At 40.9% G+C, this 24,738-nt stretch overlaps 1 protein-coding gene across 1 annotated transcript in view; it reads left to right on the top strand.

Annotated features, from left to right (window-relative positions):
• The window catches only part of Armc1 (armadillo repeat containing 1), a 44,107-nt gene extending 20,415 nt beyond the window's left edge, over nt 1-23,692 (top strand). Inside the window, 4 exon segments of the mRNA NM_001106425.2 lie at nt 1,743-1,932; nt 20,732-20,848; nt 20,933-21,007; nt 21,605-23,692. Of these exon segments, the coding sequence (NP_001099895.2) occupies nt 1,743-1,932; nt 20,732-20,848; nt 20,933-21,007; nt 21,605-21,796 (574 nt within the window). The 3' untranslated portion in view covers nt 21,797-23,692.
• Nucleotides 23,693-24,738: the final 1,046 nt, after the last annotated feature.

Genomic DNA, 24,738 nt, shown 5'->3' with positions numbered 1-24,738 from the left:
GGCCAGTGATCACTGTGGCAAGCATGGCAATGCACAGGTAGACATGGTGCTGGAGCAGTAGCTGAGGGTTCTAAATCGGGATCAGAAGGCAGCAAGTAGGGGGTGGGGGGAGAGACAGACAGACAGAGAGAGAGAGATAGACAGACATGGGCCTGGCTTGAGCACTCTATACCTCAAAACCCACCCACCAGTGACAAACTTTCACCAACAAGGCCACACTTCCTAATTGTGCCACTCCCTATGAGTCTGTGTCGGCCATTTTCATTCCAACCACCAGAATGAGGTACAGAAAGTTAGCCTGGACTGTGTAAAAAGTTGAAGGGAGATCTTACAGACTAAATGCTTTCCCTACATTATTGATGATTTTTTTTAATCACAGTATTTTTTTTTATTAGATATATTTCTTTACTTACATTTCAAATTATTTTTCCTTTCCCGGTTTCCTGTCCATAAGCCCATCCCCTCCCCCTCTCCCATACAGGTGTTCCCCCATCCATCCCCCTTACCCACCCCCAGCATTCCCCAGCACTGGGGGTCCAACCTTGGCAGGACCAAGGGCTTCCCCTTCCACTGGGGAATAGCCCCAACAAGGCTATTCTCTGCTACATATGCAGTTGGATCCCTGGGTCAGTCCATGTATAGTATTTCCGTAGTGGTTTAGTCCCTGAAAGCTGTGGTTGGTTGGCATTGTTGTTCTTAAGGGGTTGCAAGTTTCTTCAGTTCTTTCAATCCTTCCTCTAATTCCCCCAAAGGGGGTCCTGTTCTCAGTTCACTGGTTTGCTGCTAGCATTGACCTCTGCATTGGACAAGCTCTGGAAGTGTCTCTCAGGAGAAATCTGTATCTGGTACCTTTCAGCATGCACTTTTTAGCTTCATCAATCTTACCTAGTTTTGGTGGCTGTATATATATGGACCACATGTGGGGCAGGCTCTGAATGGCTATTCCTTCAGTTGCTGCTCTAAACTTTGCTTCTATATCCCCTCCTATGGATATTTTTTTCCTCTTTTAAGAAGGAGTGGACCTGCCAGGTGGATTCAGGACACACAGAGGCAGAAGTCCTTTGAGTCAGGGCACTTCCTGTTTCTGGCTCTGCCCAGAAGTGAACTGATACCATCCCACAGTTCCCTGCACCCAAATCCCATGGGGAAGAGAGCTGAACACCCAGAAGTGCAGATGTCCTGAGACCGCAAGACAGACCACCACTTCTGTACACCTCTGCCCACATCTCTGGTACAAGGGAAATTATTGGTGGTTCTTATTCTTTCCTTTTCATTCACTGAATGAGAATCTTATATTAAAAGACTGATCTCAAACTTGTGTTGCCAAGGAAGACCTTGAATTTCCTGCCTTCTTCCTGCGTGTGTTAATATAGGAGGATGTCTCTGTACTCTGTTTATGTGATGCTGCTAGAAATTGAACATAGAGCTTTATACATCTTAGCCCAGCACTCTGCCTTCTGAACCACACCACCATTTTTTTTTTTTTTTTTTTTTGGTTCTTTTTTTTCGGAGCTGGGGACCGAACCCAGGGCCTTGCGCTTCCTAGGCAAGCGCTCTACCACTGAGCTAAATCCCCAACCCCTACACCACCATTTTTACATTACAGTTATTCTAAGACTCATTTGTGTTTCTTCTTAATTGAACAAGGTATCAGGCTGAAGGAAACAAAACTCATCAAAATTGAGAAGTAAAATTATAACACCAATAAAAGTGACTTAATATTTATGATTTTTTTTTTCAAGGACTACAACTCCAGGAGAAACAAAACTTCTGGCCTCAGAAATCTATGACATTCTTCAATCCTCCAATATGGCTGATGGTGATAGTTTTAATGAAATTAATTCACGTAGAAGGAAAGCTCAGTTTTTTCTGGGGACTACAAACAAACGTGCCAAAACAGTAGTTTTGCACATAGACGGTCTCGACGATACGGTAAGACTTAGAGATGTGGATAATAAGATAACAGTGAAAATTGTATCACCAAACATGTTCTTTGTAGTCACTTGCTAACATTTTATAAGAAAAAATTGCAATATTAATATACTTAAGACAAAAAGGTCGTCTTATGGTAAAGATACTGGCCAATCAGCATGCATAGCAGTTTTAAATGTAATAGTAGAACTTAAAGAATTTGTAATAAAACACCTAAACTGACATAAATGCAAGACTTGTAAGTAGGTCTAATTAGAGCTGTGCATGACTTATGTAGATGAGTTATAACTTACTAATGTCAGAAGGAAAACAGGACAGTATTATTAGGTCCTGTAGGTATTAAAAGGCTTGCTGGCTAGGATAACTTTTGAGGGGCTCATCTGATTACAGCATGGACCTGTGCATCACTTTGTATGTATTCCATCCAATGGCATGCAGTACTGCTTTGCTCTGTTTCTTAGTTTTGGCTCTTAAAAACCTGCAGAGAGCCTGTGTGTTATAAGTCTTTTTTAAAGCACAGTGTCAGCATCCTCTTCGGTATATACCTAGTGGCATTGCTCAGCCATATGGTAATTATAAGCTTAATTTCTTTAATATCTATGGTATGATGAACTATCATATTGTTCACAGTGGCTGCACAATATTCTATTTCAACTAGCATTGTATGAGGGGCATAGTGTCTCCACATCCTCTGGTGGGTTTTGAGGGTTAATGGTTTTGATCTATAGTCTCCTGAAACTAATGATGTGGAGCAACATTTTAGACTTGTGTTGGTCATTGCTTTAGTGGTTAAATTGGGGTTTATTATGTATACTTTTACTTCAGATTTATATTTGAAAGGAATATTCATTTCCTCTTTGTTCTTTGTCCAGTTTTAAATTTTATTGCTCAGCATTGACTGTGTATATTCTTAACCACTGAGCCATCTCTCTAGCTCCCCTTTTGTACATTTTATTGAAATCATCAATGACACCATTTGGCCGTGGGCTTTGCTTTGTGGACAGTTTTTTTCACCACTAATTGAATTTCTTTATGTGCTTTATTAGATCTAGTTATCTTTTTTCCCCTTTCTTTTTCATTTTTTTCTAGTAAGCTTTGGTTATTTATGTCTTTGTAATAATTTTACATTTTGTTGAGGTTGTATAATATTGGCAGTTATTCACAGTCTTTATATAGGCTGAGTGCCCTTGAACTAAAAATTCAAGTTTTGAAATGCTTCAAGATCCAAACCTTATTTTTTAAATATCAATATGATGCTCAAAAAGGTTTGGAGAATAACATTTTATTTCAGATTAATAAGTTTTCTCTGCCCATGTAATAAGCCAATCCAGGCCAAATTACAGATATAAAAGCAGCTCTTGGCAGGTTCACTGAAAATGGGGCCAGAAAAGTCACCATGTAGACAGAGACAGAGGGACAGGCAGAGAGAGAAAGAGCAAAGAGGAGCACATGGTTGGAGAGAGGGAGGAAGAGAGAGACAGAAAGAATGAGACGGGAGGGAGAAGGAGATTGAGAGGTCCATGGATCTGGGTTGACAGGAGTGCCCTTTTTGTGCACAGCACACACCTGGTGCAAGCAGGTAATGATGTAAGCAGTCGCTAGGGCCCTCAGAACAGTCCAGTGGAAGAGCCTGGAATTAACAGGGTAAGTGCTAGGGGTCCCTAGTTTGAAGTTGAACACAGATTTTTAAACTATTTTATGTGTGTGAATGTTTTGCCTGCATATGTGTATATGTACTAGAGGCTGGCACTGGATCCCTGAAACTAGAGTTATGAATGTTTTGAGCTACCGTGTAGATGGGATCTTCTGCAAGAAAACAGTTTCTCTAATCTGCTGAAACATATTTCTAGCTTAAGAATTAATGATTTTTGAATTTGAGATGTTCAACTAGTGAAGTTTACACAAAAGTGTAAAACCTAGAAAAAACTCCCAGATCCAAAACACTTTGATCCCAAGACCAGACAAAGGATACTTAACCTTTAATAACTTTTTATTTCTGTAAGGTTGGCAGTAATATTTCTTCTTTATTCCTGAGTTTAGTGATTGACTTTTCTTGGAAGTTAAAGGTTTATCAGTTTCATTGACGTTTTCAAAGACCCAGATGTTCTATTACATTTTAATTTGGGGGGTGGGTGGGTGGGGTGCTCATGTGAAGGTGAACAGAAGCTGCTTCTCTTCCTTCGGGGGATCAAGCTCAGGTTGTCAGACTTGGTAGCAGGCGCTCTTGCTCATTATTGGTTCTGTGGTTTTGTGTTTTTTGGTTTTGTTTGTTTGTTTTGCTTGTTTTGAGATCTGCTCTCACTTTTTACCCCAAGTTGACCTTCAACTCAGATAGTTCTATCTCAGCCTCAGGAACACTGTGTGCCCTAATTATAGGAATATGCTGCTATGCTGGGACTGAGAACCAGCTTTTTAAAAGAACATCAAGGTTTTATTGAGAAATAAAGTAATAGTTCTTAGCAGCAGTGAGTAGTCCCCCACATGCTCCAAGAACCTTTTGATAAAGATTTTTCTCATTTAAGATTTTTTTCATGCTCTCAATCTGTTATTCCTTCTAGTGCTTCAAAGCAACTATATTTTCCCCTTTCTCCCATCCCCCTCCACTTCTTCCCTCCCCCATCCTCCTTCCTCCTTCCCCCTCCACTTTTCAGTCTCCTTCCCCTTCTACTTCTTCTCATCCCCTCCCCCCTCTACTATCTTCCATCCCCTTCCCCCTCCACTTCTTCCCAACCTCCTTCCCCCTCCACTATCTCCCCTTCCCCTTTCCCCTCCACTATCTCCCATCCCCTTCCCCCTCTACTTTCTCCCAACTCCTTTCCCCCTCCACTTTCTCCCAACCCTCTTCCCCCTCCACCTTCTCTGTTTCCCTTTCCCCTCCACTTTCTCCCTTTCCCCTTCCTCTTCTACTTTCTTACCTGTCTTTTACCTTCCTTTCCCCTCTTCCCTCCCAACAGGTTCTTAGGTCTTCTTCTAGCTATATCCTTTATTATTGTAACTTGAACACTCAACTTTCCAACTTTATTTTCCTATGTTCCAAAGCCTCTTTTGAGTTTTGTCTAAGAAGGGTTTTTATTTAATGGATACAGACTCCATGATGACACTAAGATAGCCACCATCTTGTGTTCAAAGTTTGCTGTCATCTGTCGGTCCTTCTCTCTCCTCATCCTCCCCCCACTGCCTGCTTCTCAGGTCTTCACTGTTGTTACTGCCGTGATTGATGTGGACTTTCCCTCTCTTGTGCCAAGGCAGGGGAGAAGTCTTCCTTTCACAGCTAGCTTTAGGATACACAGCCTCTTGAGTGATAGGACTGTCCTCTGTGGTCTAAGTGTGAAGCTCTGGCCAGCAGAATCCCGGTCTTTGTGTTTTTTTTTTTTTTTTTTTTTGTTGTTGTTTCCATTTTATCTAACTTCTTGGCTTTGTGAATTTAAATTTGTGGCAGATTTGGATGGATTTTTTCCATCATATCTTCAAAACGGATTTTTCTCCCTTTTTCCTGGGTCTGTCAGGGATCTTAATTTCATGCTGTCTGCCACTTAAGATATCTTCTCCTTTCACTCTTGTCCTGTTTACTTCATCCTTTCTCTTTCATTTCAGTCGTTTCACTTTTTGTGAACCTTTTCTTACTGTCTTCTCTGAGGGCTGAGTTTGCTGTTCTTCTTCTCCAGTGTCTCATTATAAACATGCTTTTACATTGTATTTTTCCATTTGACTTAGATATTTTATGATGTCACCATAGCATGTTTACACTGTATCTTCTTGAACTTAGAAACATTTTAGGAAAATTGTTTAAATCCCCTGTGCACTAACTCTACCACCTGTATTGTTTCCAAATATATTGGTTTTGACTGTTTTTTCTAGTTTAGTGTAATGTTTGTGTGCTTCTTTTGAATGTCTGGTAATTTTTTATTAAATGCCAGCTATTTTGTGTATTATGGAAGACACAATTCATTTGAATGCACAGCCTGTAAATGTTCCTCAGCTTCATTCTGTTTTGTTTTGCTTTTCAAGACAGGGTCTCCCTCTAAAGGCCTGACTGTCCTGGAACTCACTCTGTAGACCAGGTTACCTACCCCTGCCTCCTGCGAACTGGGAATAAAACTGTACCACTAGTCCCTGCTCAGCTTTATTGTGAACCAACTGTTGCTTGTTAATAGTTGGATCTTGAGCTCTGTTTTAAAGTTTTCTTTTGTGGGACCGTACTTTCCAACCTAGGGAAGATAAGTTTGCTATAGTGTTGAGCAATACACTTCTGTGCTCTTCCTACCCTGTGGACTTCCAGTTATTGCCTAGTGCAGCTCATGAGGCCGTGATGCTTGGCTAACCTGGTGCGAGCCCGTGAGTTGTTCCTTCTGTTCCTCCTTGCTCAGCCTCGGGTTGCTTCCCAGCACCCATGCATTAATAATCGGTCTGCTCGCAGTGACTCCTGCACACTGACTCTGGAGACAGTGGCTGTCTTTCTGTGTGGCTCCTTCCTCTTCTGCCCCCCTTTCATTCTTAATTTGCTTGGCCCTGAGAATTGACAGTTGCTTTACCCTCCAGTAACTTTGTCCTGAATTCAGGCTTCTGAGTTCTAGCTGGTTTCTACTAGACTTTTTGTTGCTATGTAAAACTACTTAACAGAAATAACTCAGAAAAGGAGTTGCTTATTTTGACTTACAGCTTTTAGTTCATGGTTCCTGAACCCTGAGGCTTTGGGTCTGAAACACATGCTGTGTCTTTGTCAGTGAATAGAGCAATAGAGATGGCTGGCTACCTGAGAAGCAGGAGTATCTGCAGGGGTGGGCGGGCTGGCTTGCTTGCTTCCTTCCTTCCTTCCTTCCTTCCTTCCTTCCTTCCTTCCTTCCTTCCTTTCTTTCTTTCCTTCTTTCTTTCTTTTTCTTGTAACAAAACAAGAACATTTTATTGTTTCAAATAAATACAAGCTTGTACTTGAGCTGAGCAATACATTTAAAAAAGAAAATCATTGAAGAGTACACATGGACAGACCCATGGCTCTGGCTGCATACATAGCAGAGGATGGCCTTGTTGGGCACCAGTGGGAGGAAAAGCCCTTGGTTGTGCCAAGACTCGACATCCCCAGTGTAGGGGAATGTAAGGTCAGGGAGTCAGGAATTGGGGGTGATTGGAGAGGGGGAACACCCTCATAGAAGAAGGGGGAGGGGGATGGTATAGGTGATATATGGACAGGAAACCTGGAAAGGGGAATTATTTGAAATGGAAATTTAAAAAGTCTAATAAAAATCATCTATATGCTAAGATAGTAAGTTTTTTTCCACTATTCTCTCCCCCCATCCCCTGCCTCCCTGTGGGTGCTCTCCCACCTACCCACCTACTCCCTCCTGCCTCCCTGCCCTGGCATTCCCCTACACTGGGGCATCAAGCCTTCACAGGACCAAGGGTCTCTCCTTCCATTGATGCTCGACAAGGCCATCCTCTGCTACATTTGCAGCTGGAGCCATGAGTTGTTCCATGTGGTTGGTTGTTTAGTCTCTGGAAGCTCCGGGGTGTCTTGTTGGTTGATACTGTCAACCTTCCTATGGGGTTGCAATCCCCCCTCAGCTACCTCAGTCCTTTCTCTAACTCCTCCAATGGGGAGCCTGTTCTCAGTCTAATGGTTGGCTGCAAGCATCCACCTCTTGGCATCCCCATTAATGACTGCGTTTGGTGACTGCATGTTACATGGATCCCCATCTTTAAATAGCCTTTCCTTCAGTCTCTGCTCAACACTTTGTCTCCATATTTCCTCCTGTGAGTATTTTGTTCCCCCTTCTAAGAAGTACTGAAGCATCCACACTTTGGTTGTCCTTCTTCTTGAACTTCATTTGGTCTGTGGATTGTATCTTGGGTATTCCGAGATTTTGGGCTACTAACCGCTTATCAGTGAGTACTTACCATGTTTGTTCTTTGGTGATTGATTGGGTTACCTCACTCAGGATGATATTTTTTAGTTCCATCCATTTGCCTGTGAGTTTCAGGAAGTCATTGTTTTTAATATCTGAGTAGTACTCCATTGTGTAAATGTATCACATTTTCTATATCCATTCCTCTGTTGAATGACATCTGGGTTCTTTCCAGCTTCTGGCTATTATAAATAAGTCTGCTGTATTTGCTGTATTCTGGCTGTGTCTCTCGGGAGAGATCTACATCCAGCTCCTGTCGGCCTGCACTTCTTTGCTTCATCCATCTTGTCTCATTGGATGGCTGTATATGCATGGGCCACATGTGGGGCAGGCTCCTTCTGTGTCTTTTAATCTTTGCCTCTCTATTCCTTGCCAAGGGTAATCTTGTTCCCCTTTTAAAGAAGGAGTGAAGCATTCACATTTTGATCATCCGTCTGGAGTTTCATTTGTTCTAGGCATCTAGGGTAATTCAAGCATTTGGGCTAATAGCCACTTATCAATGAGTGCATACCATGTGTGTTTTTCTGTGATTGGGTTACCTCACTCAGGATGATATTTTCCAGTTCCAACCATTTGCCTACGAATTTCATAAACTCGTTTTTGATAGCTGAGTAATATTCCATTGTGAAGATGTACCACACTTTCTGTATCCATTCCTCTGTTGAAGGGCATCTGAGCTCTTTCCAGCTTCTGGCTATTATAAATAAGGCTGCGATGAACATAGTGGAGCACGTGTCTTTTTTATATGTTGGGGCATCCTTTGGGTATATGCCCAAGAGAGGTATAGCTGGATCCTTAGGCAGTTCAATGTCCAATTTTCTGAAGATTGATGAACCAGACTGATTTCCAGAATGGTTTTACCAGTCTGCAATCCCACCAACAATGGAGGAGTGTTCCTCTTTCTCCACATCCTCGCCAGCATCTGCTGTCACCTGAGTTTTTGATCTTAGCCATTCTCACTGGTGTGAGGTGAAATCTCAGGGTTGTTTTGATTTGCATTTCCCTTATGACTAAAGATGTTGAACATTTCTTTAGGTGTTTCTCAGCCATTCGGCATTCCTCAGCTGTGAATTCTTTTTTAGCTCTGAACCCCATTTTTTAATGGGGTTATTTGTCTCCCTGCGGTCTAACTTCTTGAGTTCTTTGTATATTTTGGATATAAGGCCTCTATCTGTTGTAGGATTGGTAAAGATCTTTTCCCAATCTGTTGGTTGCCGTTTTGTCCTAACCACAGTGTCCTTTGCCTTACAGAAGCTTTGCAGTTTCATGAGATCCCATTTGTCGATTCTTTTCTTTTTTTTTATTATTATTAACTTGAGTATTTCTTATATACATTTCAAGTGTTATTCCCTTTCCCGGTTTGGGGGCAAACATCCCCCTCCCCCCTCCCCTTCCTTATGGGTGTTCCCCTCCCAACCCTCCCCCCATTGCCGCCCTCCCCCCATAGTCTAGTTCACTGGGGGTTCAGTCTTAGCAGGACCCAGGGCTTCCCCTTCCACTGGTGCTCTTACTAGGATATTCATTGCTACCTATGGGGTCAGAGTCCAGGGTCAGTCCATGTATAGTCTTTAGGTAGTGGCTTAGTCCCTGGAAGCTCTGGTTGCTTGACATTGTTGTACATATGGGGTCTCGAGCCCCTTCAAGCTCTTCCAGTTCTTTCTCTGATTCCTTCAACGGGGGTCCTATTCTCAGTTCAGTGGTTTGCTGCTGGCATTCGCCTCTGTATTTGCTGTATTCTGGCTGTGTCTCTCAGGAGCGATCTACATCCGGCTCCTGTCGGTCTGCACTTCTTTGCTTCATCCATCTTGTCTAATTGGGTGGCTGTATATGTATGGGCCACATGTGGGGCAGGCTCTGAATGGGTGTTCCTTCAGTCTCTGTTTTAATCTTTGCCTCTCCCTTCCCTGCCAAGGGTATTCTTTTTCCTCATTTAAAGAAGGAGTGAAGCATTCACATTTTGATCATCCATCTTGAGTTTCGTTTGTTCTAGGGATCTAGGGTAATTCAAGCATTTGGGCTAATAGCCACTTATCAATGAGTGCATACCATGTATGTCTTTCTGTGATTGGGTTAGCTCACTCAGGATGATGTTTTCCAGTTCCAACCATTTGCCTACGAATTTCATAAAGTCGTTGTTTTTGATAGCTGAGTAATATTCCATTGTGTAGATGTACCACATTTTCTGTATCCGTTCCTCTGTTGAGGGGCATCTGGGTTCTTTCCAGTTTCTGGCTATTATAAATAAGGCTGCGATGAACATAGTGGAGCACGTGTCTCTTTTATATGTTGGGGCATTTTTGGGTATAGCTGGATCCTCAGGCAGTTCAATGTCCAATTTTCTGAAGATTGATGAACCAGACTGATTTCCAGAATGGTTTTACCAGTCTGCAATCCCACCAACAATGGAGGAGTGTTCCTCTTTCTCCACATCCTCGCCAGCATCTGCTGTCACCTGAGTTTTTGATCTTAGCCATTCTCACTGGTGTGAGGTGAAATCTCAGGGTTGTTTTGATTTGCATTTCCCTTATGACTAAAGATGTTGAACATTTCTTTAGGTGTTTCTCAGCCATTCGGCATTCCTCAGCTGTGAATTCTTTGTTTAGCTCTGAACCCCATTTTTTAATAGGGTTATTTGTTTCCCTGCAGTCTAACTTCTTGAGTTCTTTGTATATTTTGGATATAAGGCCTCTATCTGTTGTAGGATTGGTAAAGATCTTTTCCCAATCTGTTGGTTGCCGTTTTGTCCTAACCACCGTGTCCTTTGCCTTACAGAAGCTTTGCAGTTTTATGAGATCCCATTTGTCGATTCTTGATCTTAGAGCATGAGCCATTGGTGTTTTGTTCAGGAAATTTTTTCCAGTGCCCATGTGTTCCAGATGCTTCCCTAGTTTTTCTTCTATTAGTTTGAGTGTGTCTGGTTTGATGTGGAGGTCCTTGATCCACTTGGACTTAAGCTTTGTACATGGTGATAAGCATGGATCGATCTGCATTCTTCTACATGTTGCCCTCCAGTTGAACCAGCACCATTTGCTGAAAATGCTATCTTTTTTCCATTGGATGGTTTTGGCTCCTTTGTCAAAAATCAAGTGACCATAGGTGTGTGGGTTCATTTCTGGGTCTTCAATTCTATTCCATTGGTCTATCTGTCTGTCTCTGTACCAATACCATGCAGTTTTTATCACTATTGCTCTGTAATACTGCTTGAGTTCAGGGATAGTTATTCCCCCTGAAGTCCTTTTATTGTTGAGGATAGCTTTAGCTATCCTGGGTTTTTTGTTATTCCAGATGAATTTGCAAATTGTTCTGTCTAACTCTTTGAAGAATTGGATTGGTATTTTGATGGGGATTGCATTGAATCTGTAGATTGCTTTTGGTAAAATGGCCATTTTTACTATATTAATCCTGCCTATCCATGAGCATGGGAGATCTTTCCATCTTCTGAGGTCTTCTTCAATTTCTTTCCTCAGTGTCTTGAAGTTCTTATTGTACAGATCTTTTACTTGCTTGGTTAAAGTCACACCGAGGTACTTTATATTATTTGGTTCTATTATGAAGGGTGTCGTTTCCCTAATTTCTTTCTCGGCTTGTTTCTCTTTTGTATAGAGGAAGGCAACTGATTTATTTGAGTTAATTTTATACCCAGCCACTTTGCTGAAGTTGTTTATCAGCTTTAGTAGTTCTCTGGTGGAACTTTTGGGATCACTTAAATATACTATCATATCATCTGCAAATAGTGATATTTTGACCTCTTCTTTTCCGATCTGTATCCACTTGATCTCCTTTTGTTGTCTGATTGCTCTGGCTAGAACTTCAAGAACTATATTGAATAAGTAGGGAGAGAGTGGGCAGCCTTGTCTAGTCCCTGATTTTAGTGGGATTGCTTCAAGTTTCTCTCCATTTAGTTTAATGTTAGCAACTGGTTTGCTGTATATGGCTTTTACTATGTTTAGGTATGGGCCTTGAATTCCTATTCTTTCCAGGACTTTTATCATGAAGGGGTGTTGAATTTTGTCAAATGCTTTCTCAGGATCTAATGAAATGATCATATGGTTCTGTTCTTTCAGTTTGTTTATATAATGGATCACGTTGATGGTTTTCCGTATATTAAACCATCCCTGCATGCCTGGGATGAAGCCTACTTGATCATGGTGGATGATTGTTTTGATGTGCTCTTGGATTCGGTTTGCCAGAATTATATTATTTTTGCGTCGATATTCATAAGGGAAATTGGTCTGAAGTTCTCTTTCTTTGTTGTGTCTTTGTGTGGTTTAGGTATAAGAGTAATTGTGGCTTCGTAGAAGGTATTCGGTAGGGCTCCATCTGTTTCAATTTTGTGGAATAGTTTGGATAATATTGGTACGAGGTCTTCTATGAAGGTTTGATAGAATTCTGCACTAAACCCGTCTGGACCTGGGCTCTTTTTGGTTGGGAGACCTTTAATGACTGCTTCTATTTCCTTAGGAGTTATGGGGTTGTTTAACTGGTTTATCTGTTCCTGATTTAACTTCAGTACCTGGTATCTGTCTAGGAAATTGTCCATTTCCTGCAGATTTTCAAGTTTTGTTGAATATAGGCTTTTATAGTAAGATCTGATGATTTTTTGAATTTCCTCTGAATCTGTAGTTATGTCTCCCTTTTCATTTCTGATTTTGTTAATTTGGACACACTCTCTGTGTCCTCTTGTTAGTCTGGCTAAGGGTTTATCTGTTTTGTTGATTTTCTCAACATCCAACTTTTGGTTCTGTTGATTCTTTCTATGGTCCTTTTTGTTTCTACTTGGTTGATTTCAGCTCTGAGTTTGATTATTTCCTGCCTTCTACTCCTCCTGGGTGTATTTGCTTCTTTTTGTTCTAGAGCTTTTAGGTGTGCTGTCAAGCTGCTGACATACTGTTTATCTGGTCTGTCCTTTCAGGTTCCGGTGGTGTCTCAGGCGCAGGGGTCCTGCCGCTCCTGGGCCCTCCCCCACGGGAACCCTGCGCTTGCCTCTCGCCATCAGATTATCTCTTGTGTTACTTTGTTCTGCTATTTCTGACAGTGGCTAGACTGTCCTATAAGTCTGTGTGTCAGGAGTCCTGTAGACCTGTTTTCTTGTTTTCTTTCAGCCAGTTATGGGGACAGAGTGTTCTGCTTTCGGGCATGTAGTTTTTCCTATCTATAGGTCTTCAGCTGTTCCTGGGCTTGTGTCTTGAGTTCACCAGGCAGGTCACTTGCAGCAGAAAAGTTGGTCTTACCTGTGGTTCCGAGGCTCAAGTTTGCTCGTGGGGTGTTGCTTATGAGCTCTCCTCGGCGGCAGCAACCAGGAAGATCTGTGCCACCCTTTCCGGGAGCTTCCGTGCACCAGGGTTCCAGATGGCGTTTGGTGTTTTCCTCTGGAGTCAGAGATGTGGGTCGAGTGTAGACTCTTCTGGTTTCCCAGGCGTGTCTGCCTCTCTGTAGGTTTAGCTCTCCCTCCCACGGGATTTGGGTGCAGAGAACTGTTTATCCTGTCGGTCTCTTCAGGTTCCGGCGGTGTCTCAGACACAGCGGATTTCCTGCTCCTGTGCCCTTATCCAAGGGAACCCACAGGCTGTATACAGTTTCCTCTTGGGCCAGGGATGTGGGCAGGGGTGGGCAGTGTTGGTGGTGTCTTCCGCTCTGCAGCCTCAGGAGTGCCCACCTGACCAGGTGGTGAGGTCTCTCTCCCACGGGGTCTCTGCTTTTAATATTCTTTCTTTGTTTCGTGCATTTGGTTTTTGTGCATTTGGTGTTTTGATTATTATGTGACAGAAGGAGTTTCTTTTGTAGTTCAGTCTTTTCAGAGTTCTGTCGGCTTTTTGTATGTTCATGGGCATCTCTTTCTTTAGGTTAGGGAAGTTTTCTTCTATAATTTTGTTGAAGATATTTACTGGCTCTTCTGAATCTTCTCTCTCTTCTATACCTATTACCCTTAGGCTTGGTCTTCTCATTGTGTTCCGGATTTCCTAGATGTTTGGGGTTAGGAGCTTTTTGCATTTGCATTTTCTTGGACTGTTGTGTCATTGTTTTCTATGGTATTTTCTGCCCCTGAGATTCTCTCTTCTATCTCTTGTATTCTGTTGGTGATGCTTGCAAAATATGACTCTTGATCTCTTTCCTAGGTTTTCTATCTCTAGGGTTTATCTCTCTTTGTGACTTTTTTATTGTTTCTATTTCCATTTTTAGATCCTGGATGGTTTTGTTTAATTCCTTCACCTGTTAGGTTGTGTTTTTCTGTAATTCTTTAAGGGATTTTTGTGTTTCCTCTTTAAGGGTCTTCTACCTGTTTACCTGTGTTGTCCTGTATTTCTTGAACATAGTTATTTATGTCCTTCTAAAAGTCCTCTATTATCATGATGAGATGTGATTTTAAATCCAAATCTTACTTTTCTGTTGTGTTGGGATATCCAGGATTTGCTCTAATGGGAGAAGTGGGTTCTGATGATGCCAAATAGCCTTCCTTGGTTTCTGTGGCTTATGTTTTTTTTTTTTTTTTTTTTAAATTGAGAGAATACTTTATTAGTTTTTGTAATCAAACCCACGTAGATAAGACCTTACATATTTAATACAGTGTGTTACCCCTGTACAAATGGAAAAAACTTAAGTTCAACATTTCTAGACCAATATGGCTGTTAATTTCTGTACAGTGCCAACTCAACACAGTAAACGGGGATACTTTTTTCCAAAGTTGACAGCACAGCTAAAGTTTCAAAAAATTCAAATTATATATCTGTATATATATATTTATATTTATATAAAAAGACCAATAATAGCAGTGTGTTATGCATCAACAGCAGCAACAGCTTTTCCAGGTTCTGCAGTCATCTGAACAAAAGTGTGGAGATATCCAGCACACTCCATTAAAAAAAAAAAAAAAGTAAAAAAACAAAACCTGAGAAAACAGCACAGTTCTGTTACTCTTGTGGTACCTGGCACCATTTTTTTTTTTTTTTAAATTAGCTTCTCAATCATCATCTGGAAAGAAAACATTCTGAGCAACATCATTAAAAACAGCTCTGATAAAGCACGGTCACTACTACGTATCATAAAGCAGGTACAAGCTATTTTACATCCACAGAGGTATGGTACAGTACTGTCCTACATCTATAATACTAGAGGAAACAGTTTAAAAGGCATTATTTGAGACTTGATTCTACTTTTCCAGCAGAGGGCCCAAAGGATGGTGTGACACAGCTTTGTAAAGAAACATACTCTAGACAGGATTTCCTTTCACTAGTGGCACAGTTCTAAGGATTCATTCTCTCCATGAATGTCAGCTAAAACCGTTATTAAAAAAATGAAATATCCCTAGAACAAAACCGTATAACCACCGGATTCACATGAAGATGACCTAGTGGAGACAAGCTGGACCTCACCTTACCAACAAGCTATCAAATCTGTTATGTTTAAACAGTGAGACCTCCAAGGAAGGAGATGCCAAGTAGTGCTTCAAAGCTTCGGAACACAATCAAACACAGCATCCTTTTCAACAGAAGCAGAAGCTCATCTGAATATGCTCAAGGATGCTGACATCAACATTTAATCATCTCCTCACTCATCCAGGAAGAAGGGGAGATCAGTTACTACTGTACTTTATTGTGTTCAACCAAATCACCATGTTACAAAAATAGCAAGCTGCCATAATAAAAAATAAGGCTCCTCTATCCAGCACCAGATAGCATCATTTTACTTTCAAGCCTAGAAATTGCACACTTGTATATAAACCAACCGAAGATGAGGATTGAGAGTTCATCTTGGTGGATTTTTCCTTTGATGAATATGAAGTGTCCTTCCTTATCTTTCTTGATGACTTTTAATTGAAAATTGATTTTATTTGATATTAGAATGGCTACTCCAGCTTGCTTCTTCTGACCATTTGCTTGGAAAGTTGTTTTCCAGCCTTTCACTCTGAGGTAGTGTCTGTCTTTGTCTCTGAGGTGTGTTTCCTGTAGGCAGCAGAATGCAGGGTCCTCATTGCGTATCCAGTTTGTTAATCTATGTCTTTTTATTGGGGAGTTGAGGCCATTGATGTTGAGAGATATTAAGGAATAGTGATTATTGCTTCCTGTTATATTCATATTTGGATGTGAGGTTATGTTTGTGTGCTTTTCTTCTCTTTGTTTTGTTGCCAAGATGATTAGTTTCTTGCTTCTTCTAGGGTATAGCTTGCCTCCTTACGTTGGGCTTTACCCTTTATTATCCTTTGTAGTGCTGGATTTGTAGAAAGATATTGTGTAAATTTGGTTTTGTCATGGAATATCTTGGTTTCTCCATCTATGTTAATTGAGAGTTTTGCAGGATACAGTAACCTGGGCTGGCATTTGTGTTCTCTTAGGGTCTGTATGACATCTGTCCAGGATCTTCTGGCCTTCATAGTTTCTGGCGAAAAGTCTGGTGTGATTCTGATAGGTCTGCCTTTATATGTTACTTGACCTTTTTCCCTTACTGCTTTTAATATTCTTTCTTTATTTTGTGCGTTTGGTGTTTTGACAATTATGTGACGGGAGGTGTTTCTTTTCTGGTCCAATCTATTTGGAGTTCTGTAGGCTTCTTGTATGCCTATGGGTATCTCTTTTTTTAGGTTAGGGAAGTTTTCTTCTATGATTTTGTTGAAGATATTTACTGGTCCTTTGAGCTGGGAGTCTTCACTCTCTTCTATACCTATTATCCTTAGGTTTGATCTTCTCATTGAGTCCTGGATTTCCTGTATGTTTTGGACCAGTAGCTTTTTCTGCTTTACATTATCTTTGACAGTTGAGTCAATGATTTCTATGGAATCTTCTGCTCCCGAGATTCTCTCTTCCATCTCTTGTATTCTGTTGGTGAAGCTTGTATCTACAGCTCCTTGTCTTTTCTTTTGATTTTCTATGTCCAGGGTTGTTTCCATGTGTTCTTTCTTGATTGCTTCTATTTCCATTTTTAATTCCTTCAACTGTTTGATTGTGTTTTCCTGGAATTCTTTCAGGGATTTTTGCGTTTCCTCCCTGTAGGCTTCTACTTGTTCTCCAAGGGAGTTCTTTATGTCTCTGTTGAAGTCCTCCAGCATCATGATCAAATATGATTTTGAAACTAGATCTTGCTTTTCTGGTGTGCCTGGACACTCCGTGTTTGCTTTGGTGGGAGAATTGGGCTCTGATGATACCATGTAGTCTTGGTTTCTGTTGCTTGGGTTCCTGCACTTGCCTCTCGCCATCAGATTATCTCTAGTGTTACCCTGTTCTGCTATTTCTGACCGTGGCTAGACCGTCCCATAAGCCTGTGTGTCAGGAGTGCTGTAGACCTGTTCTCCTGTTTTCTTTCTGGCTTATGTTTTTGCACTTGCCTCTCGCCATCTAGTTATCTCTAGTGCTACTTGCCTTTGTTGTCTCTGACTGGTACCTTTCCCTCCTGTGATCCTGGTTGTGTCAGGACTCCTCAGAATTCAGCAGTCTCTGTGATTGTAGAATTCTGGGACCCTGTGATCCTGAGATCCTCGGCATATCAGAGCTTCTGGGAATCAAGCATTCTCGGGGTGTTGTGGGATTAGGTAGGGAGCCAGAGCCCTGGGTTTGCTCCAGGCACAGGTGTAAGCTGCAAGGCACACGTGCCTCTGGCTGGTGGGATTTGGGTTTCCCTGGTTCCTGTGGGGGTCCTGGTTACTATGGGCGTTTGGAAAGATATTGTGGCCTCTACTGTGATCTTATTTGTGTCAGAGATTTGGGTGTTGTGGGAGTGGGTGCTGAGCCAGCACCAAAGGTCTCCTCAGGGTACTGGTTCAGACCAGAGAGCCAGATGCTTTCATCCTTTCCATTTTTATTCTGAGTGTGGCTGCAGCATAAGGGATGCCCTCACAGACAACATGCTAGAGAAAAGCCTTACTGTGAGTGCTTTGTGTACATGTGTTCTGAGTTCACGGAGGCTGGAATAGAGTGTTGCATCCTCTAGAGTTGTGATCACAGATGGTTTGGAGCTGCCATGTGGATTCTGGAACTTAAACCTTCGTATTTTGGAAGAGCAGGCAGTGCTCTTATTTAACTGTTGAGCTGCTTCTCTGGTCACAAACTGGGATCTCCTAATCTCCTGCTCATTTCTCAGTTCTGTCCGGTTGACAGCCAAGATTAGCATCAGTTTCATCTTGCTCACCTCAGTTTTTCTTCTTTTAGAGATGTTACTTTTCCAATAATCTAAGCATCAATACATTGTTTTTTCAATAATATTTTCTGTATTTTTAAGTGCTTAATTGTTTTTTATAAAGACAATTCATAGCCTCTCTATTTAGAGGTTTAAACCTAGGGTTTTAAGGTTCAGTAAATAAATGTGTGCGTGTGTTAGGGGGTACTTCTACAGTCTTATTATCTGCGACAAGACCATTTGTGTTAATAGCTTATTGAAACTGAGCTACAAAAGCCCAGAACATTTCTAGAAAATTCTACAAATCTTCTAATAAATGAAAATTGATTAAATGGAATATATTAGCATACATAAAATATCTCTAATATATCCTGTTAATTATGGTGAGTATGACTAACAGTTATTTTTAAAGCTAACACAAAAATCCAAAAGGAGTAAGGTGATAGTTCAGCACATATGCATATTTGGTGTACAATCATGAGAACCTGAGTTGTATCCTCTATGCATGCATGTGGGCACATAAGCAAATACCTACATCCCTCCCACCCTTCTCTCCCATACACCCCACACACTCAAACCTAACTGCTCACAAATATAGGCCAGTATGTAGTAATTATGACTGTGCTTGCCAGAATCTGAAGTATAGCTGAAGTGATGAGCATCGTTTTCTGAAGGTCAAAGCAAAAAGCAGTTTCTTAATTACAGGCACTGGGTAGTGCGCATAATAAGAGACAAATAGAATAAGATGTGGTGAAGTGGGAAATGGGATAATTAGCTCCCTGCTTTAAAGTGTAAAGGTCATGTGTAAAGGTATCTCTTACCCTCCCGTTTTAATTGTTGTCTTGAGGCTTGCTGCCTCTGTCAGTTCTAGTCCGGGAGCTTCTAGCCTCTGTACAATCTAATCCTAGGCCTAGAGTATTTTCAGCCTCTGAGACTTACTGCTGAACATTGTCACCCTTTCTTGTTCTTTCTGTACTCTTGCTGGATCAGCTCAGCTGTTCTGTCTCAAACTCCTCTCCTAACCGACTGATTCAATCTGGCTTCTCTCTCTCAGACTCTACTGCTTTGCTTGGCCTCAAACTAACTCTGGCAATCTGTTCTAATCTTCTGGTTTCTTTTTTTTTTTTTTTTTCTGGTTTCTAATCTTCTGCTTTTCTCTGGCTTGTGCTGTCTTCACCTTTGTCTACCTTGTTCTCTCTTCATCCTGCCTCTACAAAACTCTTCTGGTAAAACTGCCTCCTTTTCCTGTCTGTCTGTCTGTCTGTCTGTCTGTCTGTCTGTCTGTCTGTCATCTACCTATTTGTCTGCACTGTTCTCTTAAGTAGTTTCCCTTTCCTCCTTTTTCTCATGAGAGTTGGGCATATCCTATTCTGTCAAATCTTTCTCTGATTGGTCACTTTGCCATTCAATTAGACATAACTTTCAAACATGGGTACTTCCTTCTACAAACTAACTTTACTGTCATTGTATGAGATTAAAGGTTAAATCTTTACTTCAGCCAGAGGGATTAAAGGTGTGTGCTAAGGGTGAGCCACACCACAGCTAGAAACAGATTTTTCCAGTAAACAATACAGTCTCAGGGTTCACAGTATGATCAAATGTCCTGCAACAACCATTTGTTATATTGTTAATACTAACAGAGGAAAATAAAAACTGAAAAGGGAATATTGATAATACTTGATGTTGCCATGAATGAAGGATGAAATATTTATAGGGGACAATGACTTAAATACCGAATGCTTTTAATTCTAACGTAAATCTAGAGATTTTTTTCCAACATATTTTTATTGATCAGTTGAGAATTTCACATCATGCACCCCAATCACAGTCACTTTCCAGTTCTTTCAAGTCCATCACTGACCCTCTCAACCTGCCTGCGCGCACGCGCGCGCGCACACACACACACACACACACACACACACACACATGTACACACACACACGAAGAGAAAACCAAATCCAACTAGAGATTTTAAAACTAGAATAGAAGACTAAGGAGTGAGTGTTTCAGGCATACCGTATGCTCTTTGTTGTATTTGCCAACTGTGTCATCATTAAGTTACAGTCAGATGATATGTGATGTAAATGAATGTGGCTATCTCAGTAGAACTGCACAAAAATGGCTGAGGAACTGCAGTTTGCTCACTCTTAAGCGTGAGGAACCTCTACTTCTCTGTTTTTGAGCACTTTGTTCTGTTATTTATTTGTTTTTTTTCTATGATGTAAATTAGTATTGGGTGACTTTTCGGGATAAAAATATTAAAGCTACATATTAATATTGAAGTTTGGGCTAGGTGGAGATGGTAAACCTTTAATCGCAGCACTTGGGAGGCTGATCTCTGAGTCTGAGGCCAGCCTGGTTTCAGGACATCCAGGGCTACCTAAAAAATGAAGTTTGAAATATGCTAGGAATCACCCGATAGGTTGGACTCCAGTCCAGTCCAAACCTAGTCCAAATAACACATAGCAGTGGTTCATGCTTTTGCCAGCGGTGGAGCACATGTATCTCTGTTACACCGTAAGATGCTGCTGCTGCTATTGCTGTGTTAGATGTGCTTGGGTGAACAAGCCTGTACCTTCAGTTCCTGTGATGTCCAGTATAGAAACAAGCTGTTGTGAGGCTTAGTGTAGTAGGCTGTGCCTTACAGCTATGTGTCTAGTAGGCTTTGCCATGAGGTTTGTGTAATTCTGTTCTTTAGTATTTTAAAAGGAATAGATTTGGCAATAACTTCATGTGGCTTAAGTTGATTTCCTTTCTCTACCTGTTTTAATAACTGTTTGCTTTCACTTTTTCAGTCTCGGCGAAATCTATGTGAAGAGGCTTTGTTAAAAATTAAAGGTGTTATTAGCTTTACTTTTCAAATGGCTGTTCAAAGATGCGTGGTGCGGATCCGTTCAGATTTGAAAGCAGAGGTTAGTATTTTCAATGACTGAATATGCATGAAATTATAAATTAGCGAATCATCATTCAGAATTGTTTCTTTTATCCCGGCCCAGGCTTTGGCGTCAGCAATAGCATCGACCAAGGTGATGAAAGCGCAGCAAGTTGTAAAAAGTGAAAGTGGGGAAGAGGTAAAGCTTGTATTCACTCTAGTCCTGTCAAGCTGGAGCTCTCGATTCCTTTTATGATTAGAAAATAACATTCATAGAGGAATAGTTATGAAATATATAGATTATCTTAATAGTTACTGTCTTAGTAGTATAGAGAAATATTTTCTGAAGTTCAGAGTGTTCTTGTAAAGCAAACTTTGAGCTCAGTGGAGATGTGATGCACATGTTCTATGTCAGTAAAGGATTCCTTTCCTTACATTCTCTCAGTCCTTTCTTTCTAACTTGAACTAGTTTTGCCAATCTAAGAAAATAAAAGTACACCACTTTGAACAAGTAAATGTTGTCAGCACTGACTCTGTGATGCGGAATGCATCTGTAAGCTATGAGCTCCTTTGGCTTCCCACAGATGAGTTCAAAGTACCCCTGCCCCTGGTTAAGCCATTCTGCAGTGATGGTTACTCACATCCTAGAACCTAGACAGACTGCGTGGAAGAAGAAAGCGTTAGACGACTTAGAGCCCTTGAGCATGTTGGGAATGATGCTTAGAATGAGGATGTGACTTAGGGCATGTATGTGTCAGATTGGTTTGTAATGGCTCTCCCGGCTTCTCTGTGTCAGATGCTGGTCCCTTTTCAGGATGCCCCTGTGGAAGTGGAAGAGAACACAGAGCTCCCTGACTATCTTCCTGAGGATGAGAGTCCCACAAAGGAACAGGACAAGGCCGTGTCCCGGGTTGGATCACACCCTGAAGGTGGAGCCAGCTGGTTGAGCACAGCTGCAAACTTTTTATCCAGATCATTTTACTGGTGACGTCAGCTTCAGTTTGGGGCTCAAGGACTGTGCAAGCCAACAGGGGGCCAGCTTTCTGTTGTTGTGGTGAACTGTCAAGTGCAATTTGCAATAAATTATCATGGAAAGTTTCTAGATTACTATGTATGCTGCATTTTACATCTTATTGAACATTTTTCACACAAGACAGAGGCTACAGGTGAAGTTTGTTTGTGAAGGTATTTTGGTATTGTTTTCCTTTGCTCAATTGCCTCATATTTTGTTTTGAAAAACATGGGTCCACTGTTAAAACCAAATGTATGTGTAGCTTTATATTCTGTTTTACAGAAGCATGTGATTAGAAAAACACATTTTCTCCTCAAGCCTCAGGAGATTTCTGAAAAGTTTTGCATAGCTCTCAAGTTGTGCATGAATTACCGAATATATTTTTTTTTCAGCTTTTCTTCATGAACAATATAAGACATGTGCTTTGGTACCCTTCTCTGGAAGTTGAAAACATACCTACTTAGCCCCCTTCTGTGCCTTTTTTATTTTGCCAACCATGTTTTATAGAAAAGACAATAGTAACAGCATTTTGCAAATGGAATTATGTTCATTTGAACATAGAAGTACCTAAAAAGGAAAAAAAATCTCTACAAAAAGCTGTACAGTCTTACTTGCTGTAATTTTAATATTACTGTAGGCCAGTTAAAACGTGGACATAAGCACTGTGAAGTGCTTTTGGGAGAATTTGAATGTGGCCAAGCATGGCTCTGTTGACTTCTTCTCACTTAGGTTAGAGTGGCTTTTAGGAATTAAGTCCACTGATGATTTGAGCAGCAGATGGTCTCTTGGCCTTACTCTGTGGTGACACTGTATCCTGCTAGAGAAAAGTAATAGTTTAAACCACTGACAAACTTGAAAAAGAAAACTAAATTGGATGCCTAGAATGCCGCAGTGCCACCTCGGTCAGCCTGATGTCAGACATAAACTGCCTGGCACATACCCATCCCAGAGATGCTGCTTCTTATTGCCTTTCCTGGTTATTAAGAAAGTACCTCAGTCAGTTTGTCTAACACAGGATCCACACTATTGCTTAGAGAGAAAGAAAGCCAGCACTGCTCACTTATTCTTATTTTTCATATCTATCCAGAAAACTGACTTCAGCGAAGGTAAGATATATAAATATAGATATACACTTGTGGTTTTCTTTCTTTAAAATTACACATTTGCGATGCTTTCTTAAGAGTCTAAAATATTTGACAACTAATATTTCTTTTTAGAAGTCAGCTAAATCTATTTAAAGGCAACATCATTAAAACTAACAGGAAGAAACTGAAATGCATCTTCAGCAGGTGGAGCTGCTGTTTCGCTGCTTGGAGAATGTGAAGTGAAGTTGGACCCTGGAAGGTTCCCTTGCATCTTTGTTTCTCTTTTAGAGATCATTGAAGCCATCCGGTGTTACTGGGGAAAAATAATCGTACATACTATGGGCCGTGAGACCATTATGTTCATTAACGTTGTGGCTTTCTGGAAGGAGGGTGTTAAAGGATTTAGAGCATTTTCCGCATGTCTGGCCTCTGATTCAAGTGATAAGTACAAGCAGAAAGCAGAAATTTTCAGGGCACATTGCTAACCTATATTATTATTTGCTGCCAGAACCAGATGTGTTGAAAACAAAACAAATCACCTCCTTTCTATATCCATTAAAGCAAAGTTTACTCTGTGTTTAACAGGTTTTTATTTTATTTTGCATTGTCACACATTTATTTAAAAACTATAGCCCTTTTGGTAGTGATGGTCCAGGTCAGTTGATAATTTCGGACTGATATTTGTGTCTATCTAGGTGTTCTTCTAGGACTCTCAGAGAACCGAAGGCAACTATAATGGCAGTTTTTGAAATATATTGTAAAATAATAAAAGATAACATTGAAAATCAAGTGGATATTGTATTTTTAAATTTTTATGTATCAGCTTGCCTGCCTGCCAATTCATCTATCCATCTATCCATCTATCCATCTATCCATCTATCCATCTATCCATCTATCCATCTATCCATCTATCCATCTATCCATCCATCCATCCATCCATCCATCCATCCATCCATCCATCCATCCATCCATCCATCCATCCATCCATGTCTCTGTGTGCACATGCCTGGGGGAATCAGGAGAGTATTAGGTTCCTAGAGCTGTAGATACAAGCAGTTTTGAGCTGTTTGATATGATTGCTGGAAGTTGGGTTCAGTCCTCTGCAAGAACAATGCATGTTCTTAACCACTGAGTTATTTCTCTAGTCCCAGGATATTGTAGTATAAAGATTGACTCTTAATTACTCTGTGTGTGTGTGTGTGTGTGTGTGTGTGTGTGTGTGTGTGTGTGTGTGTGATGCTGGATATTCGAACAGTCAAGCAGTTATTCAAGATTTTTTTAAGCCTGTTTGAAATTATTTATCTATATATTTAGAGACAGGGTCTTACTATCTAGTCCAAAGTGGCCTGAACCTTGTGTGTGGCCTACCTTAACCTTGAACTCTAGATTCTCCTGCTGACATCTTGAATAGCATGTGTCATCATTCCTGGATCTTTAGCAGTTTGCACACATACCGTATGGCACATAGTCTTAGCTTTCTAGTTGTATTACCTCACCTGTTACTGTGTAACTATGTGTGGACCGGTGAGCTGGACAAACCAGACCTGGAATCAGTTCACTTGCACTCTTACCAGTACTTTTGGGTTTGGTTTTCTAGAGCTTCTTGTAGAAGCTTGTGTTCCAACTTCAGATACACCCTCATTCTAATTTTAAAGAATTGTTACAGGAGAATAAAAATTGCTTCTTATAACTTGCTACCTTTGTAAGACTAGACAGTAATCCCTGAACTTTATAGTAAACTGAAGGTAAATTTCACACAGGATCATTTATAGGGTTCGGTGAGATCATGATGTTTTACAGGAAATATTTAACTGTTATCCAGTAGAATTGTTG

This window comes from Rattus norvegicus, chromosome 2 (genome assembly GCF_021556685.1).
Source record: "Rattus norvegicus strain SHRSP/BbbUtx chromosome 2, alternate assembly SHRSP_T2T, whole genome shotgun sequence".
Lineage (NCBI taxonomy): Eukaryota > Metazoa > Chordata > Mammalia > Rodentia > Muridae > Rattus > Rattus norvegicus.
This window is presented reverse-complemented; position numbering and strand designations above follow the sequence as displayed.